This window comes from Danio rerio, chromosome 24 (assembly GCF_049306965.1).
Source record: "Danio rerio strain Tuebingen ecotype United States chromosome 24, GRCz12tu, whole genome shotgun sequence".
In the NCBI taxonomy this organism is placed as follows: Eukaryota; Metazoa; Chordata; class Actinopteri; order Cypriniformes; family Danionidae; genus Danio; species Danio rerio.
Genome location: NC_133199.1, coordinates 7,610,001 through 7,636,466, shown reverse-complemented (window position 1 = coordinate 7,636,466; position 26,466 = coordinate 7,610,001). Strand labels below are relative to the sequence as shown.

General features: G+C 37.0%; 1 protein-coding gene across 19 annotated transcripts in view; it reads right to left on the bottom strand.

Annotated features, from left to right (window-relative positions):
- The window catches only part of kmt2ca (lysine (K)-specific methyltransferase 2Ca), a 213,316-nt gene that overhangs the window by 124,701 nt on the left and 62,149 nt on the right, over positions 1 to 26,466 (bottom strand). For all 19 annotated transcript variants that reach the window (XR_002456618.3, XR_012399696.1, XR_012399697.1 and 16 more), the window contains exons 3-7: positions 25,444 to 25,541; positions 15,702 to 15,852; positions 9,303 to 9,518; positions 1,603 to 1,754; positions 1,411 to 1,520 (exon numbers count right to left, since the gene is read on the bottom strand). Coding sequence is in view for 16 of the 19 variants with exons in the window: in XM_005162545.6 (XP_005162602.2) it covers positions 1,411 to 1,520; positions 1,603 to 1,754; positions 9,303 to 9,518; positions 15,702 to 15,852; positions 25,444 to 25,541 (727 nt within the window). In the remaining 3 variants the exon portion in view is untranslated. The remainder of the gene's footprint in view (positions 1 to 1,410; positions 1,521 to 1,602; positions 1,755 to 9,302; positions 9,519 to 15,701; positions 15,853 to 25,443; positions 25,542 to 26,466) is intronic.

Sequence of the window (26,466 nt, the reverse complement as noted above, 5' to 3'; positions counted from 1 at the left end):
ATAAGGTCCCAGGGTTGACCAAGGAATTGTCTGTAGACCTCACAGAGAGGATTGTCTCAAAGCACAAGGCTGGGAAAGATTACAGAAAAATATCTGCTGCTATGAAAGTTCCAATGAGCATATTGGCCTCCATCATCCGTAAGTGGAAGATGTTTTGAACGACCAGGACTCTTCCTAGTGTTCGGCGGCCATCTAAGCTGAGTAATCGGGGAAGAAGGGCCTTAGTCAGGAAGGTGATCAATACCCCAATGGACAGAAGAGACAACCATCTGTGCAGCAATCCACCAATCAGGCCTGTATGGTAATGTGGCCAGACTAAAGCCACTCCCCGCCTGGAATTTGCCAAAAGGCATCTGAAGGACTCTCAGACCATAAGAAACTAAATTCTCTGGTCTGATGAGACTAAAATTGATCTCTTTGGAGTGAATGCCAGGTGTTATATTTGGAGAAAACAAGGCATCACTCATCACCAAGCTAATACCATCCCTACAGTGAAGCATGATGGTAGCATCATGCTGTGTGGATGTTTTACAGCAGCAGGAACTGGAAGACTAGTCAGGATAGAGGGAAAGATGAATGCAGCAATGTACAGAGACATCCTGAATGTAAACCTGCTTCAGAGTGCTCTTGACCTCAGACTGGGGCGACAGTTCATCTTCCAGCAGGACAATGACCCAAAACACACCATTAAAATATCAATGGAGTGGTTTCACAACAACTCGATAAATGTACTTGAGTGGCCCAGCCAAAGCCCAGACCTAAACCCTATTGAACATCTCTGGGGAGATCTGAAAATGGCTGTACACCTTTGCTTCCCATCTAACCTGATACTGCAAAGAGGAACGGGCAAATATTCCCAAAGATAGCCGTGCCAAGCTTGTGGCATAGTATTCAATAAGACTTGAGGCTGTAATTGCTGCCAAAGGTGCATCAACAAAGGCTGTGAATATTTATGTACATGTGATTTTTCAGTTTTTTTTTTATTTTGAATAAATTTGCAACGTTTTCAAAATAAAAAAATTCACATTGTGATTATGGGGTCTTGTGTATAGAATTTTGAGGAAATAAATTAATTTAATCCATTTTTGAATAAGGCTGTAACATAAAAACATTGAAAAAGTGAAGAGCTATGCATACTTTCCGGATGCACTGTATAATTCCTACCCCTTCCTCTTGGCCCTTGAAACCGTGTGTGAAGGGGAAGGGCTTCACAATTTACCCCAAAGAAATGGGACACCACTACAACAACTGCACACTGCACATCATATGTCATCGCGATCAAGGGTCAATATTAAATGTGTAAAATCGAAACCAACTTGAGTGAATGTGTGCTAGCATGAAAAAAACACTGAAAGTGCAAACAAATTCACCATTGAGACGTTTAAACGCAGTGTAGTGAGTGTCACTCACCTCTGTGCTCCCTGAGTCAATTGCTTTGTCGACATACAGCAGCGACTGTCCCTCTCCACGGCATACACCCTCCGACCAGGCTGCACATCGCAGGTGAGCACAACACTGGCCTGCATGTGCAAAAGCACAATAAAAACATAAGCCATTGAAAGAATTTGATGCAAGAGTAGCACATTGAGTACGGCTACCTACCAGTGGGGTCAAATAAAAATGCAACATTGATTTCATCAGGAAGGCCTATTTGGCCCAGTTCATCCCAGAACTTGCGTCCAGGCTCCTCCGCAGCAGGGTCTGTACTACCAGGAGCAGAGGTTGAGTGCAGGCCGCTGTCTGGAGAACTGACCCTGAGAAAGGAAGCGATTGAACACATTAAGCTCCATCTTGAATGACTGAAAAAGAAGATATTTCAAGCTGATAGGTGTTGCCCATTCATAAGTCAGATTATACACATTCATTCCTATATATTAACATCATAATCATGTTTCAATTAGGCCCACTATGCAACCCTAACATCCATGAAGCCCGTTCCACAATGGTGAGGTACAGGGTTATCATACTTGGCTCCAACACAAGGACTGGCTGTTTAGAGGCAAAGTATGAAAGAGAGAGGACGAGAGAGAGCCGGAAAGGGGGTGGGGGTTTGGAATGACTGGCTTCTTGGATGTGGTGCTGAGAGAGAGCGAGCCACAGAGAGTCAGAGAAGCGGAAAAAAGGAATTAACATTTAAAAGGGGAGCCGGTTTGAAGAGGGCCAGCCAGAAGTGGGCTGCAGCAGGGACAGGATGAAAGACTACTGTATGCAATCCCGCTTCTGTCCAGAACATCTGCATAAATATAAATAAACTGTTTGCTGGGCTACTTCCTCTTTAAAAAGGCTTACATCAGAGGAGGAGTGACATTAGGGATGGGTATCATGAGGAACAAAATGATTGTGTTTTTGATTCTGATTCATACTAATGATTCCTTTAAATGTACAAGAGTTATTCTGTTGTGAATTGGCTGTCTGCATTAAATACAAATACATTTTATTAAAAAGGAACTTTTTGTTCACAATTTTGTTTTGAAATTCGTTATAATTAATGCATTGTACAGGGCTCGAAATTGCTACCGTTTTTGGTCGCATATGCACCCTAAATTTTAACATATATTCGGAAGCATTTGTGCGAGTGCATAAAATTTGTTGCCGTGCGACCAGATTTAATATTCTTAAAGTACTGTGACGGTTGGGTTTAGGGTAAGGGTGGGGGCAGACGTGAAAAAAATTTGTGCCATCAAAATTAGTGTGTTGATGCATGCGATTAATGTGAAATATTTAACGTGTAAACAAATTAACAACGCAGTTGCAGGTTTATTTATTTCCTGTTGTGGTCGACGTGTGGTCAGCGTGCAAAGAAATATGAATAAGATCAAGAAATGACTTTTAGAAGGAAAGCTTCAGCATAAAACAATTAATATTGCAGCACCAGGGTATCCAGCGTTTCCTCCAGAGTTTCATGTAGTTTCAAGGTGTTTTACTTTTAATCTTTCTACTTTAACTGCAGTTCGGCAGTTTCACTTTCATTCAGCAACATGTTGTTTATGCCCCCGTGACAATTATTTTATGAGAAAATGAAGTGAGAAGTGCTGGAAGAGTGTTGTTTTAAGGGAGTTTGATACATGCTGTAAGAACAACAACAACAAAAAAACTTCCTATTTCATGACTAGGGTGATCCTTAAAGGTAATAAAAATAAAAAAATCCCTGGGTACATGGTAGACACTTAATCAGAGTATTATCTTAATCATATTAAAGTATTGGTGTCCATGTAAACATACTCATTGAAAGTGCCAGATAATGTTTCAAGCTGTCAAAGATTCCTCTGCCTTTAAATTGATTCCATGAGTTTGATGCTTTTCCCCCCCTACACGCAACTTTTGTTAAGCGTCTGCTTCACGATGCTGTGTCAGAACCTTTGCTTGTAAAATAAAGGCATACTTTAAAACTACGTCCACGCACATTCAACCTTTCTTTCTTTCTCTCTACACAAAGAATAAAGTTCTACAACCCATTCATAAGCTCCTCTCACATCTACTTCAGAAAATCCCAACAAAATTGCTACCTGCTCTTACTTATTATCAAATCATCCTCACTGGCAATATTCACAACTGTATTTCTGACTATACATACTGTAAGCAGCTTGGGGTGAAAATAAACCAATAAAAATAAAATAATCGAACAAGCAAAACAGCAATTGAAAAGCTGATGCGTCTGTTTCTGTCAAAAACTACAGAGAGACCAGTGTTTAATCAGCTCTCTGCTACTCTCTCGCTGAATGACCTATTCGATGACAACCAGTCTGGCTTCAAACGCAGACACCCCACAGAGACCGTCTTGCTGACTGTTGCAGAAACTCTTTGGCTGGCAGGAGTGAACTCCAAATCATCTGTCCTTACTTATTCTACTGAACCTGTCTGTCGCCTTCGCGCTGTAAACCAGCAGATCCTCCTGTCCACCCCTTCTAGCCTTGGCTTCAAAGGTGCAGTTCATTAGTGGCTTCAGTCTTACATCATAGGCAAATCTTTTAAGGACTCATCAACCGGAGTGGTGACTGAAAGCTTTGGTCTTTTAAAGGAAACTGAAGAAAAAGCTGAAATAAAAATTTGGCCAAAACGAAGTTTATTTTGACAGTTTAAAACAGCTTACCAAAGCAAAAATGTGGGAGTTTGTTTTGGCTCCTCAACACCATTAAGGCTACCATTGAACCGTGATGATTAATGTCTCGTTCACACTAGCAGTGACTTTGTAGCTGCCTGTCGCTCTAGGTGGTGACCTGCTGCAAATGCAGGTCTGTGTAGATCTACAGCACAGAGAATCCATCCGCCTCTGAGCGAGCTGAGAGAGGATCATGCGAGCTCTACTGGCGCTCCTATAGGCTGAGACTCAAGAAAGTCGCTCTTCATTTGCATAAAGTTGAAGGATTCTCAACTTTGTTGCATCGCTCATCACATCTATTCGATCACCAAAGGTCTCTGTCGCTCACATAGACGAAGGTTGCTGGAAGATGCTCACTCTCCGCTTACGCTCATAGTGTGGCTTAAGGCTGAATTAAAATTCTGAGTCAAGTGATCGACATCCATGCTGCATGTTTTGTGCATAGCTTTGCATTTATACTTCTGCGTTCTGTTTAAGTTGCTCTTCATTAACACTTCCACAGCAGATTTTTATGTACCTCTGTGTCGAGAATTAAACTGAATTTAAATATTAAATTAATACACTTAATTGACAGATTTCATTTCTTCATTTTCCTTCGGCCTGCCCCCTAATTTATCGAATGTCGCCACCGCAGAATGAACCTCCACTTCTTGGACAGATTTATGTATTTTTAGTTTTAGGTGGTTTGTGTTTTATGTTTGGTAAAATAATTTCTAATGGCATCTTTAGTGACATTTTAACTAGTTACCCTGTCTTGTTTAGATTTAGAGGTTTTTGCAAAAAAAGCACAAGTGGATTCAGCGGGTTTTGATGCTAAATTTGAAATAGAAAGACGTTTGAAAAGACAGCCTACCAAACAATGTTATTTTATTAACCAGCTATTAACTTTATCTGTTTCCCAGAGATGGGTTGCAGCTGAAAGGGCATCCTCTGCGTAAAATATATGCTAGATAAGTTGGTGGTTCGTTCTGCTGTGGCGACACCTGATTAATAAAGGGACTAAGACAAAAAATTTAATTAATTATTGAACTTCATCAGTGTAAAGAAACTGCTGAACCTAATTGGAGGAGCCTGATAGAAAATGCTTATTTAAAAGAAAAGAGGTCTGATGGATGTACAGGGTTTTGCATATTAACTTTTAATTTCTAGAAAATAAATAAATAAATAAATAATTATATTCAGTGAAAAATTATCTGCAGACATGGATTGGCCTTATTTGAATTATTTTATAAAGATGAACAAAAGTCTTTAGATCATGGACAACATGAATAGGAGTTATTGACAATACAGATATGTCGAGTCTGTATTTCATCCACCTTAACAGCCTCCACCTTAAATGAGTAGCAGAGGTCCTCATTCGCTCTGTTAGTGTTTTCACTCCTCTGTCAATAACTGGCACAGTTCCAGCTCAGATCGCCCAATCACATGCCTCCAACTCAACAATCCACCGCCTGCTGGCAGCCTGCCAGAGACGGCACAGAGAACATTACGTCACCATTCCTGTGGGAGGCATATGATTGGTAGCGAGGAGCTGAGCAAATTAGGCACTCGTCCAATGAGCTCAAGGGTGGCTGTGGACAGGAACTTTTGACAACAACAGGTCACGTGGAGCTCAGTGAAAGCCTGCCGGTGGAGTTCTCCCTTATGGATTTCTCCTTTAACCCCCCCATCTAGTAACTAATCATCAGGCAATTTTGGCACCAAATTAATTGACCCAAATTGAATTGTGGTGTTGGATTCATTAGCAATTCCCAGCGTATTTGGGTCAAAGCACTCCATTCCTCTCCGTCAGAAAGCACAATGGAAGAGAACACAAGTTCTGTTTGCCCCAAAACTTCAGTAATCGGATTGAAGAGCATTTAAAGATTTTGTTTAGGAAAAGCAACTCTGTTTTCAAGACTGAAACATGCATTTTTGTCCTAATTATGAAATAAATCTGTCATTTAACCATGGTCAATTTAAAGTATTTCCATATGACTTGCATTATATCAAGACTGCTCTTATACATAAAGAAAAAAAGAAGATATACTGGTGAAGTCAGATTAAAAAAATAAAAACGTATTCAAGAATTATTCTAGAATCAATTTTAGTTATAGGAAAACAGCTCAGAGTGCATGGTAGGGATGCAACGATTGTGGATTTTGGTAGTACGATTATAGTCACAGGATAATAGAGGAATGATCATGGTTATCAAGATTATTATGCATTCATTAACTTCGAAACACTACTAGTTTAGGAAACTGCTTATATTTTAAAGAGTTAATTATTGCTGCTCAGTAACTGAATAATACAGTACAAAATAATAATAAAAAAACAATAGTCCATTTCTCTTTCGACTTAAAAATAAGTGAAAAACATTTTTGCCATTTAAATAAACAAAAATAAATAAATTAAAAGAAAAGAAAATACAAAAATAGTATTTGTCTAAATGTAAATCTAAGCTACATATTAGCCAAGTATTCCCTTTTAAAGGGAACAAATGTAGTCAAGGGCTGCTAAACATGTCTCAAAGGTACTTTTGATCTACTATATTATGAACTTGTTTGGTATTTTTATTTCATTTTTCAAGTGGCCTTAACTAATATGTACTTATACAGAAATTAATAGTTTGTTACAATGCACTTATTGTGTAAATAGATGTATTTACTGTGTACTTATGCTTGGTTAAATACATATATGTAATTACAGCTGTAACTAATTTTTGTAATTACATTTGTAAATACACTGTTGACCATCCCTTACACCTTAACCCACCCTTAAACCTACCCACACCACCAAACCTGTCCATAACCCAACCTCTATCCCAACTCAAAAGCACCACAAGTGTTCTCAAATACATTATAAACACAGTAAATACATTGTATTTATTTTTTTGATGTAAGTACATAGTAGTTATGGACACTTAATATAAAGTGGAACCGAAAAGTGTATATTCCATACAAAGTATGAAGCTGAACAGTCAGTTCCTATCACGTGACTCGCAGTGTGCTCGCACTATTCTTTCAACTGGATGCGCCTGGAAAGTGAACGGTCATGCTGCATGTATGCCATCAATCCCAATATGCGCTCAAAATAAGAAATAAAGAAGTAGCGCACACAAAAGAAGCAACAAGCAAGCAACTTTAAACTACTGCACAGTAGGCATAACTTTAAGCTACAGCTGTTTTGTTCTGTGCAGAACCGCGGTCTTGAGAAGCCTTTATGATTAATTAACCGTCATGAATTTAAGCACGGTTAAAAGCGAAATCGGTAAATTGTTGCATGACTAGTATTTGGGTGAGTAAATAATCAAACTAAGGTTTATATATTATATATGTGTCTTCATGTTCTAAATAAATATCCTGAACTTTTGGTTTATAACAGAGCACTGTGCTTAAATGTACACACAAATGACAAAGCTGAACCTAGTTTACAGCAGCAGTGTGTTTGGTTATTAGGAATAATTACACTGAACATTCTAATGATGGTGATAGTGCCTAGCAAAGCACTCAACACTGTTTCAGCTGTGTGGGGTCACTGGGGTCATTGCTGTTTAAACAGGGGGCTTTTAGTCCCCACAACGAACTAAACCTGCAAGACTCAACTGTCTCAACTCTAAACTAGGGCTATCACCATATCTATTTTTTGCTATTGCACCCAAATTTATTGCGATAAACGAAATTATTGCCACTTTATAACTTACATCACTAATAAAAAATAAAATATTTTTATCACAAAATGGTGTAATAATTCAGGTATACCGTTTCAAAGAACATTTTATTTTTAAGAATACAATAATAAAAAATAAATATTAATAATAAATAATGTCAAAAGTAGAGTTTTAGAGCATCTCAGGTGCATTTGCAGGCCTTTTTTATTAAGCAGGCAAATTCCGAGACAGGACTGTTTGTTAAAGGTTGTGATTTCGCTCTGTCACCACTGGCTGGTAAATGCATCTGTTACAGTAAACCGTCTGGAAGAGCCCTGTCCAGTATTAACTGCAGTTGATGTTCCCATGTTGAAAAGATGCATAGGGTATTTATGTTTAAAGTGGGATTTAAGGTTAGTTGTGTTGCCTTTTTTCATTGCCACTGTTCTGAAACAAATTCGATTAACAGCTCGTTCACGTTAACAGGTTTTCCTTTCCTATTCTGCTTAAAGCCAAAATGCTCCCATACTAGAGGTGAAGACAGTCGCTTTGAAACAAAGTCCATCGCAAATTGTTTATCCTAACTGACTGTAGTTCCTAAACACGAAACAACGGGTTCGCGTCTCGTCTTCCTCACCTCCACTATCTGCTCTCTCTCGCACTCTGTCTGCATGTGTGTGTGTGGAAATGCTGCATAAGCCCTTGCATTCCAGCAGAATTCAGCTCGTTTGACAAAAAACTTAGCTTGTTATATTATGTAGCCTAATCATCATCATCATCTTAAATTTCTTTATATATAATAAGCAACACATCACGCCTCCAAAACTAACCACACTCATTTTCATTTATCGCACGCTAAGTCAGCATATTGACTATTGAGACAGGCCTACTCTAAACCTCTACACAGCCACGATAATCATCATCACACTTTATTTTGATGCTCCGTTTCTTGAAAATAAGTTACATTGCATCTACATGCCAACTTATTCTCATTAGATTATAAGCAGACTGTTAGGTTGGAGTTAGGTTTGGGGTTACGGTTAGTGTAAATTGACATATATTTGCAAAGTTTCTTATAGTCTGTTAAATGTCTGTTGAATGAGCAGTATCAACAGATATTAAGCAGACAGTCTACTAATACTCAAATGGACCATCAAATAAAAAAAATGTTACCACTAAAACACTTCAGAACTATACCAAACCAACTCCAAAATAACAAACACAATCTGTATTTCCTCATTCACATTCAACTAAGCACACACACACACACACACACTCACATACATTAAACACAGAGAAATTGAGGACTCTCAAACAGTGCTACAAGCAGTAACTTCATATTTTACTCAAAGATTACAATACCTTGCTCAGGGACATGATTATTCTTATTACTATATATTGAATAAAAATGTTCAGTCAATTTCTTATTTTAAAAACTGGAGCTCCGCTGACTCAATTCCTGTGTACATTTTGCATCTTTATTGCATTCCTTTTCCCATTTCCATTTAAAACTTGTTGGGAAAAACAAACATCCACACAAAGCACCTTCCCCAGACAGCAGCAGAGATAACTCACTTTTTTAGGCCACTCCCGCGATGCCCTGGGCTGCGGTTGTTGTCATTGTCATCGAAATCATTGTCGTCGTCATGGTAATCGTCGTCCTTCTCTGAGCTGCCGCGGCGGTTCCGGATGTGCAGGGGGACGTAACCAGGCGTGGGTCCAAATAGTTTTAACTCTCCCTGACCCAAGAGACTCTTTTCTCCACAGTAGCAGAAGGCACAGAGCTTTTCTCTGAAAGGGAATAAAGAACAGATATGTGAAGAAGAATTTTGAATACACCAGGTAATAAACATTTTTAAGTACACAAACATTGAAGTGATTGCTCACCCAACATTCCCAGTGCACTGTGCTGCTTTGCATACTTAAAGTACAACGCAGAGAATGCACTAACTAGACATGTTATGAATTCCATTCTAGCAGTTTTGTACGGCAATGGGCTTTTCATAGCCAGAAGCATTTGCACTCAAGTAGAGTGCTTTGGCCCAAGTCATTAAGCAGTTGCGCATCCAATCTTCACCGCTCTATTTTTCCAACAATCGAGACTACTCTGAGGTTTACAGTCCATGGCCCAGTGCCCTAGCCGAGGTCTGGGAGACACAACTCAAATAGGATTACGAGGGAAGATAAGATATCTCTGAATGCCTCTGACAGGGAAATCACAACTCAAATCAGTCAAATCAAATCAGACTAGAATCCCTACTCAACACACACCTCCCATCTTTATGTTCAAAGCTTGGGCTGCATGATATATTAAGGCCCAAATCTTAATTTTTTTTTTAACTTTACCTCTTCCCCTACTCATTGGCCCTTGAAATAGAGTGTGAAGGGAAAGGGCTTTAAATGTTACCCCCAAGAAATGGGACACCACTACAACAACCGCACACATCATTATATGCTGTCAAGAGCTTAAATGAGATCAACAATGGCGACTGCTGTAGTTATTTCAGTTGCGTTATTTTTTTGGTATTTATCTTCAGGAATCACTGAAGATATATATCATCATGTTATCATGATGATATAATTAACATTATAGCAGATACTGCAAAATACTCATTCCCAGCCATTAGAATTTTCTGACAGAGTATTCGAGTATACACAAGAGTTATTATCATTGATTATCAATAGCAAAATTTAGCAGGTCTATTTTTTTGTCTTAAGCATGTTGAATGACGCAATTATGAATGAATTAAAATATGTGCTTGTTTGCTGTAAAAATTTGTAGTAACAAAAAATACAAATTTCTGGATCTGCTGACTTCCGTGTGCAGCCATGTTGCTGTTATAGCTGGTCTATTCTTGGAAATTCGAGAGCAGTCCTGATAAATCTCAGTTTCAAGATTCCCTTAGCCCTACACCTTCACGCTAAAGAGAATTGGGACACCCCTACCCCTTCACATGAATGCGCAAAATGAGGGTAAGGGGAAGGGCTAAGGTGTAGAATTAGGATTGGGCCTAAAAAAAATGATATTCTGGCTCATTTCCACCAAACGTTATGGTTCAATACAGTAGAGTATGTAATTATCTCTGTTTACACTGTCAAAAGTTGTGAATGATACCAAATTAGCAAACTGTACCATACCATTTTTTGGGACTCTTTCATAAGAGTACTCAGCACTATGGACCCTTTTTCATATCCGGGTTTCTCAGCAGTGGAAGTCATCATAGTTGTGTAAACTTAAGAGCCCAGTGAATAGGAGAGTACAACAAATATATTTTTTTACAAACCGATTTGCTAAAATAAAAAAAAATAAAACTCCACAATAAAAACAGAAAATATTAAAATAGCTTGAGACTGAAAACAACAGCCGGAACAACGTCAAATTTACTGTCCTGTCCATAGATACTTCATTAGAAATGCCTGCCAAAAACTTTTTGTAATTTGATGCAAAAGATGATATAATACTAACATAAAGACATATAAATACGTTTAAAAAAATCTAACTATTAAAAAGTAAAATTCTAACCAGATGTGATAGCAACCAAAGAAATCCGCATACGCAAAATAACAAAAGCAAATCTAATAAAGTTACGTGTAATAAATTTAAATGACATAAGGAAAAAGTTTTGAACTGAACACATGAATAAAGGAAGGTGTAGAAAGGCAGTAAAAGCTCAGCTGAAATCTCTCAGTACCTTTTCAGCAACCCTCTGCCTTTCCTCTTTATAAATTAATATTGGCTGCTTCATTCCAACATCTACATTAGCAGGAGGATGATAATTAAACCAGGATTGACATTTCAGCAAGACGATGTAAAACACAGCCAAGGAAACTCTCAGATGCTTTCAGAGAAAGAAAACCAAGCTGTGAAATGGCCCAGCCAATCACCTGACTTGAATTCGATACAAAATACAAATTAAAGATCTGATTTGATAAACGAGACCCACAGAACCATCAAGATTTTAAAATTCAGTTGAATTCTGTGAAAAAAAACACACACCTGAGCAATTCATATGACTTCATTCTCCAAATTAAGCTGCCATCATTAAAAAAAGGCTTTTACATAAAGTAATAAATACATTTCAGTAGTTCAGTACTTTCTCCTTGTGCCATTTCATTGTCCACATATAAAATTTTTCAGATTTATTTTGTTTTGATTTATTTTAATGTTTGATTTTTCTTTCTTTTTTTTTTTTTTTACCAAAATCTGGTTCAATTCCATGTCAACAGATCCTTTAGGAATAGTATTTCCAGAAAAAACAAGTGCTCAATGCTTAATTTCACCACTGTAATATTAAAATACTACTTGCATGTTCTTGTTCTAAAAGAATTAGCATCTAAACTGTGCAAAAATTTGACTATCATTCAATTTATGAAGTTAAACACATGGTCACCAACAGATTAAACATAAATAATTTCTTTATTTGTATCTGGCGTTGGTATTTGCTTGGATTCACATTTAATATTGTGCCTGTAACACTGTAATTGTTGGGAAGTCTTGGTGAAATGTCAGCGCACTCTCATTAGAGTTCATTTAATTTCCTGACAACACTTTTTATCAGTCTGCTGTGCAACCCACGAGAGATGCTGTCAAGAGGAAGATGTGGTGCACACGCTGTACAGACTGAAGGGGGGTCTCCCTTCCTCTTGCACACAACAAATGGAGCTGCACATTAGCGAGTGCACAATCTGTGCTAATTGGGAATCCAAAAGAGAGCGCTCTCTCGCCCCCTCCCTGTACTAATGACAGCAGCAGGGCTTGAGCAGTCCCCTCCCCCAACTCCCTCGCTTCCACTAAGAGCATGCAAAAAAAGCACACTAGCTGCAGCCATGCATACCAGCGTTGGCAACAGGACTCCGCTTTTGAAAATTCTAAAAAAGCAAGGGAGATCTGAGAAGTCTCACACATTATATGCAGCTAGAATGTCAAATATTGTGGCAGAAATGTTTGTATTTTTATCATACGAGAAAAGTAACTTCACACAATTCAATTAAAATTAGCTATCGCAACTGTTTAATATACCTTGTATTATAATTTCGTTATACATGTTTAGCAATTCTGCTAATGAAAACGATCCCACAGCAGAACTTTTGTCCATGTTTGGTCAACACAACACTATTTAACTACTGAATAAATCTGCGTTTTGAACAAATCAAGATAATAAAGAGTATTGTGCTAAAGTCTTTGGCCAAGACTTGTCATTTCAGTATAATTATGTATATTTATTTACAATCTAGTATGATAATTTCTCTCTCTTCACCTAAACAGTAATAATATTGATACAATGCATTCGGAAAGTATTCCTAGCGCTTCACTTTTTCTTTTTTTATGTAGCAGCCTTATTCCAAAATGGATTAAATTAATTTATTTCCTCAAAATTCTATACACAATACCCCATAATGACAATGTGAAAAAAATATATATTTTAAATTTATATATAAAAGAAAAACCCTGAAAAATCACATGTAAATCAGTATTCACAGCCTTTGCCCTGAAGCTCTAAATTGAGCTCAGGTACATTCTGTTTCTACCGATCATTCTTGAGATGTTCCAGCAGCTTCATTGGATTCACCTGTAGTAAATTCAGTTGATTGTACAGGCTTTAAAAAGGCATACACCTGTTTATATAAGGTCCCTGGGTTAACAGTGCAGGTCAAAGCAAAGGAATTGTCTGTAAGCCTCCGAGACAGAATTGTCTTCAGGCACAAGGCTGGGGAAGGTTACAGAAAAATATCTGTTGCTCTGAAAGTTCCAATGAGCATAGTGGACTCAATCATCCGTAAGTGGAAGATGTTTGGAACCACCAGGACTCTTCCTAGAGCTGGACGGCCATCTAAGCTGAGTGATCAAGGGAGAAGGGCCTATTCAGGGAGGTTATCAATAACCCGATGATCAGTCTGTCTGAGATCCAGCATTCTTCTGTGAAGAGAGGAGAACCTTACAGAAGGACAAGCATCTGTGCGGCAATCTGCCAATCAGGCCTGTATGGTAATTTGGCCAGACTAAAGCCACTCCCTGCCTGGAATTTGCCAAAAGGCAACTGTAGGACTTTCAGACCATAACAAACTAAATTCTCTGGTCTGATGAGACTAAAATTGAACTCTTTGGAGTGAATGCCAGGCGTTATATTAGGAAAAAAACAGGCATCACTCACCACCAGGCTAATACCATCCCTACAGTGAAGCATGATGGTTGCAGCATCATGCTGTGTGGATGTTTTACAGCAGCAGGAACTAGAAGACTAGTCAGGGTAGAGGGAAAGATGAATGCAGCAATGTACAGAGACATCCTGAATGAAAACCTGCTTCAGAGTGCTCTTGACCTCAGACTGGGGTGACGGTTCATCTTCCAGCAGGACAATGACCCAAAACACACCATTAAAATATCAATGGAGTGGCTTCACAACAACTCTGTAAATGTCCTGGAGTGGCCCAGCCAAAGCCTAGACCTAAATCCTATTAAACATCTCTGGAGCGATCAGAAAATGGCTGTACATCGTCACTTCCCATCAAACCTGATAGAGCTTGAGAGGTACTGCAAAGAGGAATGGGCAAAAATTCCCAAAGACAGGTGTGCCAAGCTTGTGGCATTAAATTCAAAAAGACTTGAGGCTGTAGTTTCTGCCAAAGGTGTATTGAGCAAAGGATGTGAATATTTATGTAGATGTGATTGTTCAGTTTTTTTTTTCTTTTTAATAAATTTGCAACAATTTAAAAAAGTCTTTTTTTCACATTGGCATTATGGGGTATTGTGTGTAGAATTTTGAAAAAAATAAATGAATTAAATCCATTTTGAAATAAGGCTGTATCATAAATAAATGTGGAAAAAGTGAAGCGCTATGAATACTTTCCGGATGCACTGTAAATACTGTAGTTTGAAATAAGCAGCTTTTTATTCTGATAAAACGGTTTTGTTTTTCTCAATTTTGTCTACATACTTATTTTCTATCTGTTTTTATCTTAATGCAGAGACCATTCTTATATCCGAAAGGTCATTAAAACACCAAAAACTGTTGAGGGACCAAAAGTTTTGCAAAATACTGTATAATATAATATAAATAGCATAATAATAGAAGTAATGCCATAGATATAAGTAATAAAAAAGTAATAATAAAATGTAATTTTTAAAATAATAGTCACATTTTTTTAAGGCTGGATTAGTTAACGTATTTACCAACATGAACCAAGAATGATCAATACTAGTACAGAATTTATTTATGACAGTTAAACATTTACTAGTGCATTATCAAAATCCAAATTTATACTTGTTACATTAGTTAATCAACATAAAGTGCACATAAACTAATAATGAACAACTTTATTTTCATTAACTAATGTTAATAAATTAATGTTAATAAATTAATAAAAATATATCATATGGATGCAAATAAAGTCTACTGTTTTATATTATGCTTTATACAACAGTTCTGTCTGAATCTTGAATCTGATTGGCTGATAGCCATGAGTCATTAAAGTAAATAATTGTTAATAATGAACAACTTTATTTTCATTAACTAAAAATAACAAAGATTAATTAATAAAATAAAAAAAGAGTAAAAAAAGCATAACAATAGTAAAAAAAACATTAACTATTTGTTCATGTTAGTAAATACCTTAACTAATACAACCTTATTGTAAAGTTTTGACCTACATAATACATGTAACAAAAGTAATAAATACTGTGTGTGCGCGCATGTACATCCATCCATACACACCTTTACCAACCCCCTTTTTTCACAAAAACACATTTGCATTCACAAACATGCAAATAGTAGCTTTCACTGACCTGATGTGCACTTCCCTTTTGTTCTGTAAGACCCTATTGACCCTTCAGTATACACTTTCTTTATGTCCAAACATTGTTCATCAGCACGCAGTGTTTGGCTGAACTCTCTCACCCTCTTCAGGACAACATTAAGCTCTTACCGCTCAATGCATAGCTTGGAGTCAGCTGAGTGAGAGTGTGTCGACACTAACCTAGTTTTGGCTTTTCGGGTGGTGGAAGCGGACGAGCCAGCGGAGTCTTCTGAGACGGAGCGCTGAAAGAGCGGTGACAGAGGCCTTTCGTCTCTGGGGCTGAGATCCAGCGGCTCAGGGAATTCATCGTCGGTTTCTGGCTCCACCACATCTATGAATTTAAACATGAAAGAGACAATTTAATATTTCCTCCCCTAGATTTCTGGCATTTGCTTTTGTTTGAGACAAATGTTTTTGTCAGCACACCTTATTAATTAAGTTAAGCTAAAATTAGTTAAAGTTATTATTGTTATAGCTTCTTTTTTTACCATCACATTAGCAGGCTAGCTTAAAAATGAGCACATAATATTTGTGTAAATAATAGGGCTGTGTTTAATGTTACAACATATATCATATGGATGCAATAGTCTGTTTTTATATTACGCTTTATACAACAATTCTGTCTGGTTCTTGAATCTAATTGGCTGATAGCCATGAGATATTAAACTAATATCAGCACTTGTACAGCCTCTTCACGCTTGAGTATTACTCCGTCCACACGAGTGGCAAGCAGAGGATTACAATTTGACAAGTACAGCAGCTGTTGGACAACATAATGTACTTATGAGGGTTTTTATGTAAGAATGTTGTTGTTTAGATTGCAACTATGCAGTTTATTTATAAGGATAATGCGCATTTTAAAAATTTATAATTGCGGAGATTCAGCACATTGGCGGCCATCAGCCTGCCATACTGAGCAGAGCAAAGACGGTTGACTTTCCACCACAAGATGGTGACAGAGACCGCATTGTAAGTCCTTAGGGGACTATGTTTCAAACTACAGCTGAACAAATCATTACAGAACAGGTAAGTGACACTCTGATTCGATCTCTCTGTTTTGTATTTTGTAGTGTTGTATTTCTACTATAGTAATCTGGTAGTGTTTGCTTTGATTTGGCTTTTTCAAGGTTTATTATTGTGAAATTCTGATTGCAACAAAGAACTACTGGGAAATCTCTGTAGACAGACGGCATTTCATGCTGTTCAGCCTTATAATGTTAAAATGTGAGCAGAATCACCTGTTTTGTTCTCATTTTAGACATTACACGAGAGAATCATTCAAATTCTAGCTCTAAAGTGACGTTGGTGAATTAGTAACGGTTTCTGCTGTTTTGACGTCAGCTGCAGATGTGAAGGAATGGTGGAAGAAAGTAGTTCTTCTTACAAAAGGGTTTTTGAGCCTCTCCATGTTTGATTTTCTTATTTATATACACAATTATGCCGTCAAACTGTTGTATAAAAGCAATATCACACTCTTGGCAGTGCGATATGGCTGTATATCATCACTGGTGGGACAATAAGGCACTCCACTCACCAGTGTCGATATACATCCATGTCGCACTGTATCAATTTGATGAGCGAATGCAGACTGAAATGTGAATAAAAGCATGGAGAGAAAGTACATTTACATTTTGAATTTTATTTTGCAATATTTACCATCTGACCTCTCGTCATTTTTGAAAAAGTGTTTTATATTTTACAATAACATATGAATGAGTAGTTTTGAGTAAAATGTAAGAATCTTTTTCCATGTATAGTTGATGATAAAATTATTAGCCCTCCTGTAAAATATTTATTCTTTTACAAATATTTCTCAAGTGATATTTAAGGGAGTAAGAACATTTTGCACAGTATTTCCAACAATATTTTTTTCTTCTGGAGAAAGTTTTATTTGTTTTATTTTGCCTTGATTAAAAGCATTTTTTTTAGCCATTTTAAGGTCAAAATTATTAGCCCCCTTAAGCTGTTTCTTTTTTTTTCTTTTTCAATTGGCTACAGAACAAACCATTGCAATACAATGACTTGCCTAATTAATCTAAATTGCCTAATTAACCTAGTTAATCCTTAAATTTGCACTTTAAGCTGAATAATAGTATCTTGAAAAATATCCAGTAAAATATTTTATTCTGTCATCATGAAAAAGATAAAATAAATCAGTTATTAGTAATAAGCTATTAAAACTATTATGTTTAGAAATGAGTTGAAAAATTTTCTAATCAGAAAGAATCTTCTCTGTTTACCAGAACTTGTAGAAAAATTATGTAAAATAATTAAAATTAAACTATTCATTATTCACCATTCAACTATTCAAACTATTGATTAACAGAATTTACAGAAAAGGTTATATATGGTGAAACATATCAGAATATGAGATTACTTGTACCATGATTCAACATTTTTGTCATGTCACTCAACCCTAATAGATTTAAAATATTCTGGTTTCTTAACTCAAAAGAAAAATGTGCATTGTGAACGCATTGTTATTGTAATAGCCAATTCTTTGTATTACCTTGACAAGATGTTTGAACTGAACCCAATACTACAAAAGATACTTAATAAACCACTATACAAACACACTGAAGCTTCTACAAACAACAGTTATCAATCAAGTTTTTCTGCATAACCAGAAACACAAGCTGGCTTTCGGGGAAACTTTTCATACACCCACCGAACAGGTGGAAACTGGTAAAGAATGTGGACTTGCAGCAGTATGACGTTCATATCTGTATACATCATGTATTAGTGCTGCATTAAAGACATACGAGCTGGCATTCAAATATGCTAATTTGATTTATGCACAAAACTTCAATATCGCATAAAACAATTGTGAATAAAAGACACTTTGAACAAAACAAAAGTGAACAAAGTAAACAACGTGAACATAAATAGTTCCTAATAATACTCACTGCCAAATATCAAAGACAAATGGAATTTGCTATGCTCCGGGAAGCCACTGTGGTCTTTTTATAATATCCGCTTGTTAAGTCTGACGTCACATGAAGCAGCGTTAAGGTCCAAGCACTCAATCAAACTGTTTGGAGAGGCTCAAAACATGATAATAATAAACATAAGCGCTGTAACGCTTTCGAAAATCATGATCGCAATAAATATGTCCATGCCTAATATCAAATATCACCAGAAAGTGGTTCATTTTTCATACATTTTAAAATATTGGTGTCTGTGATGCAGCAAGTAAAGAGACTGTTGTTTACACCCTGATTTTGTAAGAAATTCACTTTAATGTGTGATATGACTAAAAATTGATCATAATCAAATATTTTCAATTCGAATGAGTAGCGGTTTGGACCCGGAAACAGTTCATAGATCACATATTAACAAGCGGTTAATAAATAAGAAGAGGCCACAAATACCTGTGACCATAACGCCTTTGTAAAATGACAATAATGATGCATAAAATTAAAGTACAAAGCCAAACATAGCCAAACCTCTCATATAAATGAATTATGTGTGTGACTATTATTTAAAATTGAAATGATTTGCTTCATTTGCTGAATTGAAGTTCACAAAACCGGAAGTGCAACCCATAATTTAAAACGCAAACATCATGTGAAGACAAAAGATAGTTAGTTTATGCGATCACACAAGCATGAAGGAGTATGCAGCAGAAAATCATGTTTTTTTTTTTACTTCACACAGCTCCACTTCTGAAGATGCATGACTTCAAGGTGACTCTGGCAGAGCAGCACTTGCTGACTTATTTAAGGAGCCCGAACAGCTGTTGATGAAGTCTTTTGGAACAATTTAAGCTTTGAGAAACAACAATGCACTTACTTCATGCAAAAGCTGGCCAAGGCTTTTAAAATAAATGAAGCTCTGCTGTGTAATATAAGGCTTCTTTTAGCACTTGCTAAAGTTCTTCTTCAGGTTTAGAGTGTCATTTCTGTCTTTTCTGTCCCAGCCTCTATAATATTCAAGTCTGGGCTCTGTGGAGGCCATTTCATGAATGTCAGCTGTTTCTTTCTCCAAATACGATTTAACTGCAATTAGGAAATTATGATCATGCTGAAAATGAAAACTATTAACACTGAAGTCCTTTCCAGAAGGAATTTGCTTGAATTATAACCTATCTGTACTTTTCAACATTCATAACTCCATCAATTCACACTATATTGCCAAAAACACGGGCAGAAATGAAGCTCAAACCAGGACAGCCTCACTCAAAACATTGTTATTAAAATGTCTTAAACAAATAAACCAAAATAATTCAAACTCTAACCTAATTCCCACCCTAACAAACCATACATCAACTGAAATACAATCAATTCAACATATATAAATCTCAATTTAAAAAGCAAATACAAATATTTTATGCTTTTGACTGTTTTTGTGGTAAAGGGTCACATATATCCATTATACCATCAGTTAAACAGTTTGAATTATTATACCATCACTGTCACATTGAAGTAATAGAAACCCAATAAGTCTCTTTATTTAAATTTTCTGTTGTTAAAATAGGATCAAATCCCTCCCATTTTGAGGCCCACGAAAACATGCCAGGAGTGCCATTTCCCCGCCCACTGAATTGATTGACAGCTGCGTATTAACATGTCTCTGTAGTAACGTATATAATCATATCAAAAAGACAGAATGTGCGCAAAGTAGCTGGGATTAAAAGATCTGTTCAGCGCTCTGTGATCATCAATCATCATCAAATATGATCAAGAATGAGTTTTACAAGTTTAAAACGCTTTTAAAACAGTGAGTGTGTCTCACCACTGTCGAAAGGCTTCAATTAACTCCCAACAAATATAATGTTCACAATTAATTTGGATGGTCTGTTTGTTGAATTTAAGTTACATTGCATCTAAATGCCAACTAATTCTCATTAGATTATAAGTAGACTGTTGCGGTTAGGGTTAGTGTAAGTTGACATGTACTTGCAAAGTTTCTTATAGTTAGTTAAATGTCTGTTGAAGGAGCTTCATCAACAAATATTAAGTAGACAGTCTACTAATACTCAATTGGACCATCAAAATAAAGTGTTTCTAAAATAACAAATAACCTTTGATAAAGTTCTTACTGTGGTAAGGGAGATGTCTTCATTCTTGTCTGTCACTGTGCTGTTTATCTACGTGAATGACTGAGTTAAACAAATGTGTTTTATTTAAAAAATGTCTAACTTTTTATGACCCAGCGGAAACCTTATTTAATATTCTAGATACATACTCTGACTTAATAAAGACTTCACTTATTTACTCTGAACATTATAGTGTATAATGTGCCACAACATCACCTAGAGCACTGCATCTAAAAAAAAAATAGAATTTCTGTGCTGTGGACACTGACACTTTGCTCTTCTGAACAACAATGTTTAAAGAAGAAAACACACGCACACACAAATACAATGCGTCACAGAAAGCCACTAGAATGGGAGCCATGACCTTTAGATCAACCTTTAAAAGGATGAAAATGGCTCGTTTCATAGCAGGATTGCCCACACAGCACTTGTTAAAGCGATGTTTGAAAAGGCAGAACATTGTTTTTTCCACTGTTCAAAAGAGCATTCATGTCAGCAGACACAAGAAACAGGGACAACAGAGGACACCGAAACAGGTGTGAACATGAGTTTGATGCCCATAACTGTTGTGGATAAAAACATATCAGTGTAAAATGAAGAATAACAGTAGCTGTTATTAGGGAGTCAATTTTCCACCATTCACAAGCCAAAACACAGCCTATTGCTGGAGAATAAAGATAAGTATTGTGTTTAAAATCATAACTCTAAGTGTGTGTTCACACTAGACGCGGATGAAGCATCAAGCGCAAGTGATTTACATGTTAAGTTGAACAGACATCCTGCGGCGTGAATGATGTGATTTGCATGAATGAAGCGGTACGAGTTGAGCATTTTGCATATTTGACGAGTGTGTCGCGCGAATGGCTCAAGTAGAAGAATCTGAACTTCTCGCGCCACGTTAACCATTTAGGAGCTTACTCTTGTAGTGAAGTGATTCCACGTCCTCCTATCCTGACCTTGAAAATATAATTGGCAGAATCGTCGAAAAGCTGAATTAAAATTGTGTGTAGGGTGGAATCGAGACCGTGATCTTTTTTCGATTAATCCTGCAGCCCTAGTGCTAGCCATGCGATATTCTGAAATGACACTTGGACAGCCTCCTCACCCTTCTGTATTACTCCGCCCACATGGAGTGACAGCAGATCAATAAACTCACTACAGTTTGACAAATATTGCAGCTGTTGGGCAACATAATGTACTTTTGAGTATTCTTCAGGTGAGAATGCAGTTGTTTAGATTGCATTTATGCAGTTTATTTATAAGGATAGTGCCTATTTTAAACATTTATAATTTCTAAATACCTATATAGACCACGAAACTGTGGACCAGTTTAAAGAGAGTTTACTTGCACATGACTTGTTTTAGCTATTTTGGTCCATTTAAAAACTTTGCCGTGTGAAAGTGAGCCGCACCAAGAACAAAGAGTAAAGGCTCCTACACACCGGGACGCTTTTTACGAGACGTTTTTCAGTATTCAAACCCAATCGCTTTTCACTGGCGTCAAGCTAAAACAGAATGCAAAATCACTCTTTTGACGTTAGATGCACAACATTAAGCTTCTGACACCCGCTTATAACACAGAAGAAGAGGAGGAGAGGAAGTTTGCACGTTTGTTGTTAAAGTTACTGGTGAATCGAACAAGCATGGATGGTTCAAGCAGCAGCTGCAGCTCTAGCGATGAAGAAATGATTAGTGTTCACAAGAGCAATAAGCAGCCCCATGTTCATATCGCCTCCGGGCATCCTCTTCAATGAGCGCCTCCAAGTGACGTTTACTGTAACTTCAGCAGCTCCGTGCATGTGAACAAAAGTGCCGATCTTATTGGTGGAGAAGGTTTTGACATGACGCGTCAAAACAAAAAATAAATGAGCATAAGGCGTTTTTATTTTAAATGACGCTTTTGCGCCTGTCGTTTTGAGCGTTGGTCTGCACGATCACATTGACGCCCTTTATTTAGTCACGAGGCGTTAAACGTCGACAGAAAACGCAAGCAAAAACGTCTCAGTGTGCACGGGCCTTAACATTGTAACAATTGTAATCCCCTTTGGAACAAAACAATCTATCTACAGGTGTGAAAGCACCCTAAATAGGGTATATGCCAAAGCATGCTAATAGGACTTTTAACTTGTCAGTAACCTGGGTTAATCCTTTGCGGTGAATTGTATGCCAATGCAAAATCGGTGCGTTTAAGGTCTGTTTTCTTTCGAAATCAGCGATTTCCACTGGCTGACTGATATCCGATATAAAGTGAGTCTCAGATTATACAGGAAGCACAGCATTAAATTACATTTCCCCCGCCATGTTTTTATAATATGAGCATATATTTTACCCCAGTATATTCAAAGGAGCTTTTGCACTAGCCTGCCGATTCTGACGGCCGCGTGCGAGCAAACAGATTTTTGTCTCTTTTAACGCTTGAGCAGCTAAATGAATGCCAAAGTCTATTTAACTGATTGCATTTGAATTACATTACAACATCGATGCTGTAAGAAGGTCCGTATAAAATGGAAAAAAACTTACAATGACAGGTCACCGGAAGTTTATCAGTATGGGAGCTCAGCATATACCCCATTAACCGCAGAGACACCACAAATCTCATGTTTTGCTTTAATCCCAACATATAAGTTGGACATTGGATACTCTGTGATGTGACTATATTGCAGATCACACATTGCGATATCCATGCTGAAGTAATATATTGCACAGCCCCACTGTATGTCCACACATGTAACTGAATGATAAATAAGCTCAACTTGATTTGATAAGCAGCAAACCGGTAGAATCAAATATTATTAATAGTGTGAAGGTTCATCGATGTAGCAAAGCACAGCATTACATGCACGAAGGTGTACAGCAGCAAAAAAAAAATATCCATGGATAAACAACAGCAGAAGTGTCATTCTGATATTTATTACGCTCTGTCATTGACGGAGTCAGAGAACAGATTAAAATAACACAAGCTTCAGGTGACAGTCGGATAACAGAATACATGATGAATGTGTGTGAACTGAAAGCAATGAATATGTTAAAAGCTTTCTGTAAGTGTTAATGATCTGCCAACACGCTGACTAACACCTCGGAGTATAACTCAAATGAGCAAAAGGGCAGAAGGGTGTTGAAATGTGCTTTTTGTATAAAAGACACATACTGCTCTGATCACCAACTGAAATAATAGTAAATAAAGTGTCTTGTTTACGCTCACACAGCTACAACAAAACTGTTACAGCGTGCAATTAACATCTGCATTAATAAATAATACATCAGTCAATAAACCACAGAAAGTCTATCCGCATCGCACATGAATGCAAATATATACACAACATTGTGCATGATGAAATAAAGCCAACAAGGCACGCTGAAATAAATACTACAGCTGGAATAAAAGCAGAAAATGTTTGCATCTGAAGCAACGTCATACCAATTAAAGGATTTTTGGACAAATATAATGAAGGCATACAAAACATATAGTATTAATATACTGTTTTATTGTAAATAAATTACACATATCATATAATTTTAAAAAATCTACATTAGGGTCTGTAAAATACGTTGTATTGCTTAACCTTCTATTTAGACCAGAGGTACCAGTTTTGTCACTGTAGCTAATTATTGTGCGATATATTGCACCCAAAAATGATTGCGATAAACGATATTGTTGATTTAAACACCATTTTATGCAACTAATAATAACTAATAAAGACATTATAAGAACATAATAGCATAATAATGCAAGTGCAGTCTTTCAAAGAACGCAAAATATTTTATTCTTAAGGATATTTAGGCATTGGAACAGATAAAAGGCAACAAAAAAGTAAAATGTAGAAAGAATTATAACAAAAAGCAACACGTTTAGTAAAGTCATTTTAGACTTTTAAAGTGTCCCACACAGACGCCTCAACAAGCCATGTTTGCTACCAGATCTATTTTTTATTTTATTTTAAAAATGTACAGTAATTTAATAATATTTTATAGTGATGATAATTTATATCAATGGTGCTGGCTTTCGCCAAATTTTTTAAATTTCAATAAAGAAAAAACTGAGCTGGTCTGGTTTGGCGATCCTAACCCACTGCATTTATCAGGTTTTGGTGAGCTTTCCACTTATCAAAAACCTGTTGTTAGAAACTTAGGATTTCAATTCGACAGTGATCTGAAATTTAACAAACAAGTAAATACAGTTGTTAAATCCAGTTTTTTCCATTTACGACTTGTGGTAAAAGTAAAGTCGTTTCTCTCTTGTAATGACGCCATCCTTGTTCTTTAGTATTTGAGCCTTTTTAATGTTGAGGGGGTTGCCTTATGTTTTAATTCTTATATATGTGATGTAGATTTTATTTTTAGTATTGATTGTATTCAGCACTTTGGGCAACGTTGTGTTGTAAAAAATGTGCTATATAAATAAATTAACTAACTAACTAACTGTTGTGGTAAATGAAAGTAGACAAATTTTTTGCATAAATAAATCCAACGCATTGTTATTACGAATGAAAAAACAAAACTGATATTATTAACTATAATTCATAACATCATTTGATTGATTGATTGAGAACTAAACAACACTGATCATATCATAGTCTTTATTTTATTTACAAATTTTCAGTACCTAGTCATTTTATATCATTTTATATTCATGTAAAAATTAACATAAACAAAGTGAAAGCTCCAGGACATTTAACAGACCTGCTATTTGCTCATTTTGCTCAGAAAATAATAAATAATGAGAAAAACAATAAATAAATTAATCAATATTATTATTGGTATATGAAAATCCATCTTTTCTAGTCATTTCTACAAAACCAACTTGTTTCTTTTTTTACTATACATGAGGTGCATGCTTACATATCTACATGCATGCATACTTGATTAAATGAATGAACCTCTTACCAATCTCTGGTGTGATTTCAATGTCTGGAGTTGGTGTGACATCAGTGGCATCCATGCTGTCCTCATCATCGGCCTGTACACAACCTCGACTACGCGACCTGCAAAGCAAAAAATCATGAGTATTCCACTAAAGCCTGGCCATACTGCTCTGCAAACACACACATACACATGCATATACAAGCCTGCACAAATACACACGCATAAATACACACTCAAAACACGCTAGCATGGAAGCGAACCCACACAAAACAGACACAAACACGTACATGCACGCAAACACACGTACGCATGCGTGGAATAACGCTTGCAAACATTAGCGCGCACGCACTCAAACATGGACACATGCAAACATGCATGTGTGCAAACACATACGGACACATGCAAAGAAGCATGCACGTGCGCAACGTACGCACGCAAACACGGACACACAAACAAACATGCACAAAAACACACACGCATGTGTGCACATGCATGCATGCCACATATGTGCAATCGCATGCACACACGCAAACACAAGCAAGCATGCATGCATGCAAAACGGTCACGCGCAAACAGACACACGCACGAAAACAGGCATGCACACCGCTCGCATGCACGCAAACACAGACACACACAAACATGGACACACCTACAAACACGCACAAAAATATGCACACACGCGGAAGCACGCACGCACACGCACAAACACAGGCACACGCAAACACGAAAAGTTGCATGTGTGCAAACACGCACGGACACACACAAACATGAATGCATGCATGCGCAAAAGTATGTATGCACGCAAACACAGACACATCCTAACACGCATGAAAACAGGCACGCATGCACATGCACTCAAAACACGGACACACGCACGCAGGCTCACATGCACACACGTAAACACGCACGCACGGACAAACACAGCCACCACAAACATGGACACGCGTACAAACACACATGAAAACACACTCACAAACACCAACACGCTCGCATGCACACACAAACATGGACACATGTACAAACACGCACGAAAACACACGCACA